Raw genomic sequence first — 15,650 nt, forward strand, 5'->3', positions numbered from 1 at the left:
TTTCCATGCAAAAAGTATTAATTTCAAAAGTGTTTCCATACATAAAAATTAAAAATTAAATTAAATAATTCTCGATAAATTTATTAAGTTAAATATCAATTAAAGCACAGAATTATTTAATTAATTTTTAATATTTTTTAGACACAAAATTGTTGTTGTTAATTTATATTCAAATATATTTATGTATCAAACAATAAATAAACAAATAAATAAATAAAAACTGCAACATGTACAATCAACAAAAATAAAAAAAAAAATTACACCTATCATGCAGCTAACTATTAATAATTAAACAAGCTTTATTTTGTTTATCATTTTTCTATCAACTGTGCGAATACCTAAAAAATTCATGCAGGCATTATTTTTCATTAGTTACTACTTACTTCTTGATAGGTAAGTTATCAGAAAAAAAAAAAAAAATACAAATATCATTAACCCGACGTTTAACAATAATTCACAATAATTAAAAAATTATTAAAAATAATTTTTCACACATTTGGATAATAGTTAAACAATACGTCACATTTTTAATTGAATAATTTCATAAAATCAATGAAAATTGAATCAAAATAAATTCAATTATACTAATCAATTATTTTTTTTTCAAGTTAATTTAAAAATTAATTATATTTTTCAATTGTTTATAATTAATATTGTTATATTTTTTATTTTTTATTATTATTTTTTTTTACCTTTCGTGCTTTTGATTGATATTCACCGGCCTTCTTGAGTTGGCCATGAGCCTGGTCAACGTGATCAACTGTTTGGGTGACACAGTACTCAATCCGATCCACCAAATCACCCTGCCATATCGCCCATTGGATAGGAGACGTTGTTTTTTTTCAAGGACAGGTATTTTCATTTTTTTTTTTTTCACAGGAAAAAGGCCGGGAAATTATTTGGAAAAGGAAATAATAGTAACCGAAAAATTCCGAGTAGTACAAGTCGACGAATAACGAGACACCAAACATATACAATTATTATTATTATTTTTTTTCATATCAACAACGCATACACGTGTAGTATACAGGATAGGTATTTTAATTAAAAAAAAAAAAACATAGCATCCCAATAACCACGGAAATAGTACATAAAAAAAAATAAATAAATAAATTTATTTGTTTTTTTTTTTTAGAATGCAAAAAAATAGATGAAAAAAAAATGTAAGAATATTTTTGAATAGACGTATTTTGTTTGTTATTATTATGTTTGTATAATAACAGTAAAAAAAAAATAGTTTGTATTATTGTTAAGTAAATAAACAACAGTTAACAGTAGTGGACAGAGACGAGACACAAATTAGCACACCCATATTAATTTATAAAAATATACACAGAAGTAATTATAATATATTAAAAATAATAATAAACATATTAACAATAATTTTAATATTTTAATATATTTATTATTAATTTTTAAATATATATTTAGTCAGTTTAAAACCAACACATAAGCATTTTACAAACAGTTAATGTATTATGTGTTTTAAAAAATTTATTATGACCGTGAGAATTAATTGTTTATTATTTTTAAAAAAATATATTAATGAGTTAGATAGAATGATGAATAAATGATAATAAAGAAAAGAATAGTTGTAAAGATAAATAATTATATTTGGATGGTTTTTTTTTGGATGGAAATTAGGAAAAGAATTGGGAGTTTTTGGAATTTTTTGTAGATTGGTTGATTGGTAGATTGATGGAGAAGGAAAAAACATAAAAAAAAAAAAAAACAAAGTGACCAATTAGATGTGAACGAAATAACATTTTATTAAAATTTTGGGCTGGACTCACCCGTCGGGCTTTGCTTTGATACTTGAGTGCTTTTTTGGTGTCCTGTGTGGCTGTCTGCACATAGTCGACCGCGTGCTCCACGTGATATTCTATGCGATCTATCATCTCACCCTATTGATTTGTAATATTTTTTTTTTTTTTTTTTTTTTTTTTCATTTGGTACACGGCGCAAACCCCACAATACAAAAAGCAACAATGTTAGTAATCAGGAATTTATTATATAGATTTATAGCATGCGTGAAAATTAAATTGAAAATTTTTTTTTTTTTCAATTAGAAAAATAAATGTAAAATTTAATATTTATAACAAGACTATAAAAAAATTATTTTTTTTAGATGTTTAATTGATTTACATATTGAGTAGAAAAAAAATATAATTTTTTATTTGAATTTTAAATAAAATAAATGTCAATATTTGTAAATTTTTAAAAATGATTTTTTCTATTTTTTTTTTTACATTTATTTTTCTAATTGTCAAGTTATGAAAATTAAAATTTGAGATTTTTTATTTATCATGCAAAGACCCATGTTGTTTTTTTGAATAAATGCATTATTATTGCGGTTTTTAAATTTTGAAAATTAAAATTAGTTGCAAGAGTAGCGCCGCGTCCATTTTAACAAACTTTTTTTTTATCAAACGAAAATTATATAATGAAAATAATAAAAGAAAAAAAAAAATGATATACCACGGGCTCACGCAGTTGACTTTGAAACCAAACTTAAAATGTTGAATTAATTTTTTAAAAATAATTTCAACCGCAGCACTTGATCAAAATAGGGTCAAACTAATCGAGCACACTTTTTTTTTTTTCTCAAAATAAATTAACTTTAAATATGTATTCAACAAAAAAAAATGTTTAAAAAAATTTTAAAATTAAACAGTGTGCTCGGTTTAAACTAGTTTTATAAATAAAATAATAATTTATTAATATTGTTTTAAAATAAATAATGGTAATGAGGCTTTACCTGACTTTCTACCAACATGGCCATGTCCATGAACATGTCATGAAGTTCTTTGATTGAAGTTTCTAATTTAATAATATCAGCATGACGTGCTTCAATATCAGCAAGTGTTTGCTTGGCTTGTTGTGTTTCCATAATAATCTAAAAATAAATTAAATTATTTAATAAACAATATTTAAATTTTAAAATAATAAATAAATAAATTGATTAATATAATTTTCATTTTTTAAATTGGAAAACAAGCTAATCAAGAATGTTCTAATTTTACAGTTAAAAATTTATGATTTATCAGAATGAGATGAATAAAATGTTGTGAATATTTTCATTATTAATTATTAATTATCCTATTATAAAAAGAACAGTTGTCACCCATAATTGTGAGAGAGAAAAAGATAGAATATGTGTGTGTTAGTTTATTTAAAAAAATAAAAAGAGGTATGGGGGGTGTTTAGGGCTAATATTACCTGGCGTAGACCAAGTGCGTAGTTCACATGGTCTATGCTAGATTATATTTGCCCCATGCACCAGAACACACTCATATAGAAAACACATGGATGTTAACTTCCAGAGATTGAGTCACAAAATCTAAGTCATTACTTGGGATTTGAACCCGAGACCACAAGCACTATAGGCAGGGCTCTTGACAACTTGACCGTACACTCACTCGATAGACAATGAAAAATAATCAAACTTTATTACTGATTTCAAAGAAAATTCAATTTAAATTTGAATTATTCATTATGTCATTGCATTAACTAAAAACAAAGCATGTTTCAAAATATTATTTTTAAATTTTTTTCTAATTATAAATAATTATCAATAGACAAACCAAAATATTTTTGTTATAAATTAATATTTCTGTTTATTTAAATAATAAACAATTTTAAAAATAATAAAAATTAAATTTTTTTAAATCATCTCAAGATATTAAATAATCTTGTTTATTATAAATAATATAAATGACAACAGTGTGCCCGTGTATTGATGAGGCTTGATGAATTGATGAATTAATTGATAAAAAAAATTTTAATATAATTCATGTTGTTTTTAATAAAAATAAACAAAAAAAAATAAATGAAATGATTGTATTGTTGAAAAAGCTTGATTGTTTATGAACATTTGAAAACAAAAAAATAAATGCTCAATTTTTTTGGTTTAAATTGAAATTTTAAAATGATTTTTGAAATTAGATAATTAATGAATTAATTATAAATAAATGATCATGTAAATAGTCAACAAAATTAGTTGATAAAATGAATTTAGAATTATTGTTTTTATTGAATGATTTAATGAATATTTTAAATAAAATATAAACAAAAAAAAATTCAATAAACACAAATTATGTTTAAAAATCATCAGATTGCCAAGATTTATTTTTTAATCCGATTTTCAAAGCTATCAAGTGACGTTGATAACGAATGAGAAAGAAAAAAAAAATTTCATTTTTAATCAAGAACTTACTCCTTGTGTGAATACCGCGGGATTTCCTTGCTCAAGCATTTCTTCAAGCTCTTCATTAGTAGTAGTTTTCCCCGCTATAATAAAAATAGAAAAAGAAAAAATATTAAATATAAATACAAGATGAATAAGTGAGTATTAAATTGCAGACAAGTTTGCTAAAAAATTCACCAGTGAAAATGATGAAAAAAAAAAGGATAAAATAATTATTAAAATGAAAAATGGAATAATTATTTTTTGTATAATAATTTAGGGTAATTGTTTAAATTAATTTTAGTTATGATTTTGAATGAAAATTATAGTAATAATTCTGATAAAAATTACAGTAATAATTTTACTAAAAATTATAGAAATGATTTCGATAAAAATTATAGAAATAATTTAACTAAAAATTATAGAAATAATTTGATTAGAAATTGTAGAAATGATTTCATTAAAATTCGAAAAATAATTTTAATTTTAATTTTTTTAAATAATTAATTTATGGAATATTAATAATTGACTTACTTATTTCTAGTTGTCGTTGTATTCTTCCCTTACATCTTTCCCTGTAATCAGTTTGTGTCCGATTATATTCAGTCATAACTTCAACAAACTTTCTTGATAATGTTGAGTGTTGAGTTTTGCGTATCCTCAAATCAGCTGACGATTTATTTGTGTGCTCTTCTGTCTCGATATTTTGCTCTATCACTATTTAAAAAAAAAAAAAACAAACAATTGATATATTCACCCAAATTAATATTTAATAAACAAACTTATTATCCTTACCCTTTAACTTGGCCCTAACTTTATTAGCACTTTTTTTAATATCAGCCATGAGATCTTCAAGTTCCATTTTGACCTCTGTAAAAAAAATTTAAAAATAAATTAAAAATTGAACAACTCAACATCAAAAAATCATCAAATTTTATTTTTATTTAATTTAATTTATTCTAAAAATAGATAGACAAATAAATATCCAACAAAAAAACCCATAAGATCGAAAAATTTTAAAAACCAATCGAAACACAAATTCCCTGTCCATTTTTTTTCGATAATTTTTTTTCATCAAAAAATAGAATATTTCGTTTGTTGCCCAACGAAGGAACATAACAATAATATTATAAAATAAATAAATAAAAATTTGTTGATACAGTAGTCAGAAAAAAAAAAAAAAAAAATGATGGGATTTAATATAAACAAGATATAAACTGAATGATAGTGAAAAGTTGAATCACACTTGCGTAGGTGTTGTAGATACGTAGGTTGTGAAGAATGAAAAAGGTCATGACCCATCACACACAAAATCCCACACTTGTATTATACCAAAGGATATTATATCCTGATGAAATACACAAGGTTATTGCTTTATGTGTTGATGGCTTATATCAACTACCTCGTCATCATCATCATCTACCTCTTTTTATTTTCTTATTTTTTTTTTTTTTTTTTCTTTTCATTTGATCTGTATCAACAATTGTGATTAAACAACAACCCCCATATCACATTGACGTCACAATGTCGAGGTATTTAAGTAAACAGTATTAAACTTGTCATTATAATTATTATTATTAAATTTATGAAATTTTTATTTTTTGATATTATGGTGTTAAAAATAAGTGCTATGAATTTTTTTTTTTTTCTTAATTATTTTGCTTGATTTTTTATGGTTAAATATAAAATAATTTCATGAAATTTTTTTTCTAATATTATAGAAAAAAGCTCGGTAAAGTGATCCTGTAAGTTTCAAAATTTAATTTTGATTATTTTTATTTTTTTTTAATATTTGAATTTTTGGCGGTTCAAAAAAATTTGTATTTTTTTTTTTTTTGATTCGTGGTTTTTTAAAAAAGCATTAATAATTTCAAATTTAGTGGGATTTTTTTTTCTAATGTCAAAAACAACATTAGAATAAAATCATTTTGTAAGAAAAATAACAAAATTTTATTTATTTATTTTTTTAAATTGAATTTTCATTAAATTTTTAATTTTTTATCTCAATTGCTTTTTTTTTATTCATTTTAATTCAGCTGGGCTTTTTTTTTTCAGACAAAATTTAAAACAAATTTATCATTGTGAAAATAACTTAGTCGAAAGGTATTTTGACAAAGAAAATATTCAAGTTGTTATATTTTCTTTTTTGGCAAGTTGTTTACCAGGATATTCATTTTGTAAAAATTTGTATTCAAAATATTTTGATCCTGGCATTAAATGGCCATACAAAAAAAGCTGCCAATTAATTATTTTTCAATCTTTTATCTCGAGTATTTTGTAAATACTAAAATAAAAAATGAATAAATAAATAAAACAAACTTTATTAACTACTTGGTGTGTAACTCGATAAGAAACAAACAAACTTGTATTGAAACATGACATTTTGCGACTCTCGAGAATATAAAAAAAAAAAGTAATAATAAAAAACAGCTTGAAATATAAAAAAATAAAATAATAAAAGTCCAAGTTGGCAGATATCCAGCAGCATCACAAGTCAATGGTTAGAGAAAAAAATAAAAAGATAAAAAAAAAAAAACTTAGTCATGTGATATGGCTAAAGTAATTGTCTCTCCTTTTCAAATTTTTTTTGCATTTTATTTTTCACCCTGGCTACTTAAAAATTCGTAATCCCAGTGGTAATCCACAATGAACAGTATAAAAACCGACATTGTATTCGATAAATATACAACTGTCTCATAATAATCAGTTGATAAAAATAAAAATAAAAAATACAAATGAACAAACGACATCCAACAAAATTGTCAAACGAAATGAATTATTTAAATTTCAACGTAAATGACATTATATAGAACATTCAAAGCATGAAATTAATTATCTTTTGAAATGAAAAATTTATTGTTTTATAGTTTATACAAATAGTCATTGTGCAATTTATTGAATTTATTAAATTGTCATAAACAGTGTTTCAACAAAATTTTAACGCTCGACATAAAATGTGAATGTGGGGTGTAACATGAATATAAGAATATTTATACATCAAAATGACGTCAAGAAAAAAATATAATAATAAAAAAAAAAATACCTATGATAATGATAATAATAAAGTATGATTGATCACTGAGTGAGGTAAAAGAAGGAAATGAGATAGGGTTTGTTTGATGACGCAGAAAGCACGTTTATCCTTTTATTTTTTATATTTTTATTTTTATTTTTGAGATGGTTACATTTATATTTATTTATTTTATCTAAGCTTGAATTTTAGAAAATAATATAAATAATGAAAAAAGGTAGAGTTTAATTTGTATGATTGTTGATTGAATTTGACGAGTTGAAAAAATTCTAATCTTCAATCAAATTGGTTTTTTTATTTTTTTATTTTGTTGTGTATTTTTTTTATTTTTTTATGGAGTTGATCAAGGGAAATATAAATATTGAAAGTATAATGAAAATATGGGTTGGAAAATATTATATTTTGTATGTATTATCTTGATTTTTAAATTTTTAAAAATAAAGTAAAAAAAGATATTATATTGTGTATATTTTTATTGGCAAATAAAGAATGATGAAAATTTAAAAGTTATCCAATATTATATTATATAGAGCAAGTAGGTAAAATTGATATATATGTGTGAGGTATAAATATAAACATATATACTGCACGTATTTTATGTATTAATAAATATATATGTTTTATTGAAATTCAATACTGCATGATTCATGGCTTTCTTCCAATTTTTTTCACAGTGATTTTTATTGTTTATTCATTAATGATAATAAAGGGAAAAATAAACAATGATATGTTTATTTTTCTTTTCTTTTGTTATTTTAGCTTTATGGGAAAATAAATTTTTCACAAGTTACTGACAGTCTACAAAGACAAAATCATATTTAAAAAAAAAAATTTTAAGGCAAGTATATATACTTGTCAACACAAGTTTATTGATAAATTTCATTAAATAATAATTAATGGCTGATAGAAATTTATTTTATTTAATTAATAAATCATTGAAAAATTGTCTGAAAATTAAGGTGATTTTTGTGATGTTAAATATGTCAACAGTACAAGTCAATAACTGGGTTAAATCAAAAATTGAATTTTTTTATTTTACATTTATAATTAATGAAAAATAATTAAATAACACAAAAATAATAAATTCAATATTTTATTTATTTTTATAATTATATTTGATAATTTTATTTGGAAATAATTTAAGAATTAAAAAACTAACACGACATTTCATATTTCAGTAGTACAAGTCAACCAGTGTCTGACTAATTTTTTTTTTTTTTTATTTCACATGTATAATTAACAAAAAAAAATTATTAAATAACAAAAACAATAAAATAAGATTATTCATTTATTTTTTATAATTATATTTGATAATTTTTCCTTGATTTAACCTTGACCATGTGTAGTACAATTAAAATTCTAAAATAAATTTTTTTCATTTAATTTTATTTATTTAAATAACATTATTTAATAATAGCAAAAAAAATTAATCAATTAAATTTTGTTATTATGTAGCTTGACATTTATTGAATAACATAAAAATTTAAAAAAACCATTAAAACCGTCAATTGGCAAATAAAAAAGTTCCAAAAATTGCACTTATGCTTATTTATCTTTAATGTGGCATATCCATTATAAAAAAAAATGATAATTGAAAGCCTTAATGGAAGCATGAGTATCTTGAACAAGCAATTTTTCATTGCCAAGAAAAATGAAAATGAAAAACATATTAAGATGAATTTTTTAACGCTTTTATTTTCAAACAGGTCACGTTGATGTCATCCAGTTCATTTAGAAATGACATTTGTGAATGTACTTTTTCTCAAAAAAAAAAAAAAAATATATATACACACACATATATGAACCAGTTGCTTCATAGCAATTTCAGCTATATACGTGACGTGAATACCAGGCTCATTATAATTTTTTTTTAAGCAAATAAAATTGGAAAAAAAAAAAAAAAAATTGTATGAAAAGATTGAGGTAAAAGATACAACTACTACAACTACTTCTACCACCACCACCACCACTGAGATCTATATTTTTTTTGTGTGTTTTTCAACATGAATATGACGTGATAGTATTGAGCTGACAAATGGATATGTATTAGTATTAAAAAGGGTGAGGTGAATAAGGCAAAATTGAACTAGCCCAGAGGGCTTTAAATTCACATTCATTGATAGTCAAGCATACATCACCATTCCATCATACCAATACCACCAAATTTGTTCAACTAAAATTCGCGAATTTAAACTCTTTCATGGACGAGATGAATACTCGAGGGAAGATGGGACCAACGGAAAAGCAATTAGGATGAATAGATTGCTGTCGCTTAATGGATCAAGAAATCTCTTAATAAAAATCATAATATCTCAATTTATTTTTTAAAAATCAGCCGACAATTCTTCATACACTTTTATTAAATTTTTCATTATTTATTTTGTATGCTTTTTGTTGAAATAATTATTGTTGTTTATTGTTTAAAAATTATTAAAAAACAAAGAATATTTATGAAATAAAAAAAATAATAAAAAAAAATTTTTTAATAATTAAATAATATAAATTATATTAACTCAAAAATAAATAAAAATTAATTCAATTTAATTGGATTAATTTGTTGCTAAATTATTGTTAAAAAGAAAAATAATTTTTAATTTTTTTAAATATTAATTAATTGATTTTATTTTTGTAAAAAAAAAATGATTAATTTTACAATTGAAATAATTGATAATTTTTAAAAATAAAATTAAACAATTTAATGAAAAAATTAAGAGTGTAAAATAGTGATAAAATTTATTAACCAACACATTGCTTGAAAGTGTTGATTTTAATACAAGAGTGAAATTTAAAAAAAAAAAAATTGGGTTAATGTGCGGTGGAAATGTGCCAGCTACTATTCAACCAATGCGAAAGGCACAAGTACGAGAAACTGACGCCGAGTTTAATCTATATAGTAAACAAATTTTGCATAAATCCAGATGTATAATAAAAAAAAAATAATAAAAAAAGTACAAAGAATTATTGCTATTTGTAAAATAAGATTGACCTAAATTGAATTTAACATTGTCATTAAATATCCTCACGATCATCCCTTATTTTTATTTAAAAAAAAAATATAATTTTTCACTCAATTCTTTGATTAAATTGAACATTTGAATGAGACATTTGAAGATGAATGTTAAATTAGTGTTGGATGAAAATAGAATATATATTTTATTTATCGCAGTAAGTGTGGTAAATATTGAAATGCTAGGTTGTGATTCGAATAATCGATTCAAGAGATTTAATAGTAGAGCAGATAAAGGGGATAGATGAAAATATAAAATGTAGATTGTAGCAGGTGGCACTTATCGAACTTGTCGAGGATAAATAGCAGTCATTCAAGCCAGATGATTCCACGTTGACCAATTTAACAAGAGTTTTAAATTACTTGACAATATAATGTTGCAAGGACAAAAGTTGTAACATCATTTACATACTAAAAAATTTAAAAAATACAATCAAGAAAATATATATTTTTATATTGTCAAATGTAAAATGTAAAATATATCCTAAGGAATTTAAATTTTTAAAATATTTTCAACTAAAAGGACAAATAGAAAAGTGAGAATTTAACATTTTTATTCATTCAAATTTGGAATTAGCACGTAGAAAAAAAAATGTTGATTTAATTTAAATATAAAATAAACTTTCGAGAAATTTGTTATTCAAAAATAAATAAATTTTATTTTTGAAAGAATAAATAATTAATTGGCAAAGTGAAAATAAATTATAATTAGCTAGTTATATTTTGCAAAAGAAAATAAATAAAAAAAAAATTTTAGAATGCAATATATTGAATGTGGAGTTTGTTGAATGTGTATTGAATTGAAAATCTAAACAAATTGTTGAGAGGAATTGCATTGAATTAAAATTTATATTCAACTTCAATATCAAAGACAAATTAAATTGTTGATGGAACAATTGTGGATTGTTGTGAAACAATAAAAATACCAGATTAACGATGTCAAATTGTGGTATTGATATAGCACATGGTTAAACGATTATATATGTATATGAATTATACAAGGATTGTATTCTTTTGGGATTTGTTACTCCAGAGTAATTTGGTCCAAAGTAACCACTACAATATTAAGCTCCCTCAAGGCCAAAACGTTTGTTTCAAAATATATGTACAAGGGCGTGGCTATTTTGTCACTGATTATTCTTACTTTTTTAAATATTCTTTTTCACATTTAAATATTCATTTTGCAAATTAATCAATGTTTATTAATTTTTCATAAATGAAGGTAAATTAAAAGCTCAGAAAAAACAATGAGACAGGTGGAGTAAAGGTCTAAAAATATATGAAAATTGATTTTTATGATTTTCATCTGCGGAAAATTTACAAATTTAAAATAAAAAAAAAACACTATGAAACTCAAATGAAACTACAATTAATATTTGATAATTGATTAAAAAAAAATGATCAACTTTTAGCCCCAAAAAATGTCAGAAAAAGATTTTAAATTTTTGAAAATTTTCATTGATGAAAAATGAGGATATTGTGTCAATTAATTACACAGAGTGTCCTTAATTTGTTTATTATTATTGCCAGTACTAATTAATACAATTATTGAATAATTAAATATTTTTTTTTTAATTTTAAAAATTTACAAGTGTGTGTTGACTTTGTCCCGACTGTCAATTTAACTCCACGTTTGCAATATATTTTTAAATTGATAAATCAAAAGAAACTTTGTACTGACAATTGAATAATTTTTATACTGTAATATTAAATTTTTTTCTTAATGTGTACTTGAGTCTGTTTAATTTAACTTTAAAAATTATATAAAATCTGTGTTGTATTTTTTTTTGATAAACTTGATGAAATTTAACTATAATTGTTAAACAAAATTTATCATTTTATTTTATTAAAAGTTATTCAATTGTAAAACTTGTTTTACAATACCAAAAATTCTCATTATTATTTATAATTCTCTTTTGTTTATTATAAATGTACTCATTTAAATGATATAATTAAAAAATATTTTTTTATTTTTAATTTCAAAAATTCACAAGTGCATGTCCATTACTTCACCCCGAATGTCCATTTTACTCAACTTTTCTTTATCAATATAGAAATAAATTGAACATTTTATTAAAAGTTATTCAATTGTAAAACTTGCTTTACAATATCAAAAATTCTCTCAAGTATATTTTTCTAATAATTAAAAATGATCAGTTTCATCTGATGTAATAATTATACAATTTATCGATGTTTTTTAAAAAAAGCTAGAAGAGAAGAAGAGAATCAAGGTAGTACACAGGAATGATAATCCAATGTCAGTTATGTGACATTGGCTAGTGAACTGGGGTGAGCAAACTGACGGCCATTCTCTAGATAGATATATAAAAGAAAAAAAAAAAATAATATATATATTATTTTTATCAAGTTGCCCCATGGCTAGAAAACTTCATATAAAGGAAAACAAAATCGGATGCTGTATATATAGAGGGTGAACATGACTTTTTATTTATTTTTTTTTTCTTTATCTTGGCTGAACGATTCACATTCCGTCAAGTGATCCGGTAAATAAGCTATTGAGACATGAAACTATATATCGTGAATAAAATCCAACTATGTAATATTAATTCTCAGATCAACATGACCTTTAATATTTTTATAATTATTTTTTCATATTATTCAATCAATTTTAAAAACTACCAATCAATTTAAAAAATGAAAAATAAATAACAAAAATTTAAATTACTCTCAATGTATGAAAATAAAATTTCAATTAAAAAAAATAAATTGATATAATTATTGTTCAATTAATTTTACACTTTCGCTAATAATATTAAAAAAAAAAATAAAAGCAAAATAAAAAGCATGCGTGTTAAAGATGCGCCATATAAATTTCGTTTATAAATCAATTAAATTTTTATGATATCTCCGAGCTTTTAAGCACACCTATACATATTTATTTGTTTTGATTTTATTTGTTTTTTATTTTATGCCTATTGTCTGTCAGCTATCTATTTTATTGTTATGTTATTTTAATTTTAATTTTATATTTATTCATTTGTAACTGTTCTCATTTTAAAATCATATACATGCTTTGTATAATAATGTAGTTTGTATATGCGTGTTGTGTCATTGTCACGCAATTCATTAAATAGCATCTGGTATATGTGTGTATGATTTATCATAACTTGTGTTGTTGGTTTTGTTGTTTCATGTGAAACCATCGGTGACACAAAGAGCCTCAATATTCATACATTAACTGAGTTATCATATTTGATTTTAAATATATTTTTTATTTTACATTGTTATTGTTAGTATTATTTAACATTTAATTGAAAATATAATACTTGATATGTATTGTAAAAAAATTCATGACGCTGAAGCTAGCGTCTAAGTTAGCGCCTAGAATTTTCTGATCCAGGGATGATTTGGGTTCCAAGGCCCCGACTTGGATAAATAATTAGAAATGATATGAAATTTTAAAAAAATTATTAGAAATTATTGATTAAATATTAATATACCCCAAAGAAGTCAATGATATAAAAAAACAAACCTCTGGAATAAATTACATCGTATTGAAAAAAAACAAATTCAAGGGTTGTTGGCTAAATAATTTTTTTAACTATGATAGAGTTGAGCTATCCTCGTAATTTTTTTTTTATTAAATTGTTGAAGGTCTAAGCTAATTGAGAAAAAAAAATTATAATTTTTGAAATGGTCAAAGGGGGGTAGGGGGTGGATTTATACGATTCTACGACGACTACTGGTTTTTTTTTTTGACTATGATGGGGTTGAGCTATCCTCGTAATTTTTTTTTTAATAAATTGTCTAGGATCTAAGCTAGTTTGGAAAAAAAAATTGGAATTTTTGAAATCGTCAAAGAGGGGTAGGGGGTGGATTTTATTTGTTTTTCATTTTTTTGACTATGATGGGGTTGAGTTTGACTATTTCAAAAATTTCCATTTTTTTTTCTTGATTAGCTTAGATCCTAGACAATTTATTAAAAAAAAAATTACGAGGATAGCTCAACTCTGTCATAATTAAAAAAATTAAAAACAAATAAAATATGATTTGACCATTTCAAAACTATCATTAGCTTTAATCAAAATTTAATAAAAAATTACGAGGATAGCTCAAATCATAGTCAAAAATAAAATCTCAAAAATTATAATTTTTTTTTCTTAATCAGCTTAGACTTCCAACAATTTAATAAAAAAAAAACTACGAGGATAGCTCAACTCTAACATAGATAAAAAAATTAAAAACAGTTAAAATCCACCCCTACCCCCCTTTGACCATTTCAAAAATTTCCATTTTTTTTTCTAAACTTACTGAGGTCCTAAAAAAGTTAATAAAAAAAACATCACGAGGATAGCTCTATTTTAATAATAATTGATCATAGGAGTTAAGGACCAGGCCCAACAAAATCCCTATGTTCCTTGTACTTTTAATTTCGAGACGCTCATTTAAACGCCAGCTTCAGCGTCATAAAAAATTCTAGGTAAAATGGAATAGATCCACTTAAATACACCACTAGTTCAGCCAAAGAAAAACCAAAAAATAAAATATAATATAAAATTAAAAGTAGATAAAACCCTTGGCTTTTTTTTTTATTTCATATTTTTTTTCTAGCTTACAGCAGACAATGATGGTATAGTGGCGTTGTTGAAAAAGTGGGTGAATAGTTTAGGGGGTTAAATAAAAAAAAAAGGGTTGGAAAAGTGGAGACGATCGTTGAACAAGTCTAAAAATATACGACAGTGACTTGGAAGATTGTCAGGGTGGAGTCGAAAACTATACAAGTCAAGTACATTTTTTTTTTTTCAAATTTATTTTCTTTGTATTAATTTTTTTTTCAAGGAAAAGAAATGAACATATCGATGATATAAAAAAATAATAACATAAATAGCTGAATCGTATTTAAAAAGGCATAAATTTTATTGTCTCAGATGTCATTGAGATTTTTTGTAAGATAATTTAAACTTTGTAAAGAATTTTGTAATGTCATTTGTAGAATATTACATTGTAATAATATTGATGAATTTTAACTAGTTGAAATTGAGTTAGAAGTTATAATATATTTTACATTAGCAAGAATTTAAATACCCAAGGGTTGTAATTTTTATTATATTTCTTTTTTGTTTTTTTAAAATATTACCGTTGTTATATAATGTCTTTTAGTTTTGTAAATTATATTATGCATTTTGTTCTAGCTACAAAAACTTTTGATTATGATATTATTTTTAATTTTACTTTTGCATAACACCATTTTAACAATACAAATTTAAACAAGAATCATCAGATAAAATATATACATAAATAAATATACATGTATTTTTTAAAAAAATGATGATAAATGTTTTTGGTCCAGTGAAAATACATTTTAATATAATAACATAATATCCTGACTATTTTCACAATCATGACAAAACGGAAATTTAATATCTCATCGTGGTTAAATTCACTTTAATTTTAATAAATGTCAA

At 23.0% G+C, this 15,650-nt stretch overlaps 1 protein-coding gene across 4 annotated transcripts in view; it reads right to left on the bottom strand.

Moving 5' to 3' along the window:
- Positions 1–15,650, bottom strand: part of LOC122848173 (syntaxin-1A) — a 41,520-nt gene that overhangs the window by 6,912 nt on the left and 18,958 nt on the right. For 2 of the 4 annotated variants that reach the window (XM_044146054.1, XM_044146055.1), the window contains exons 4-8: positions 4,982–5,056; positions 4,721–4,903; positions 4,217–4,290; positions 2,759–2,896; positions 1,794–1,904 (exon numbers count right to left, since the gene is read on the bottom strand). In XM_044146054.1, coding sequence (XP_044001989.1) covers positions 1,794–1,904; positions 2,759–2,896; positions 4,217–4,290; positions 4,721–4,903; positions 4,982–5,056 — 581 coding nt within the window. Of the gene's footprint in view, positions 1–692; positions 1,905–2,758; positions 2,897–4,216; positions 4,291–4,720; positions 4,904–4,981; positions 5,057–15,650 lie in introns of those variants that run through there. The other 2 variants (XM_044146056.1, XM_044146053.1) reach the window with 2 other exon arrangements.

The sequence above is a fragment of the Aphidius gifuensis genome, linkage group LG2 (assembly GCF_014905175.1).
Source record: "Aphidius gifuensis isolate YNYX2018 linkage group LG2, ASM1490517v1, whole genome shotgun sequence".
Taxonomy (NCBI): Eukaryota; Metazoa; Arthropoda; class Insecta; order Hymenoptera; family Braconidae; genus Aphidius; species Aphidius gifuensis.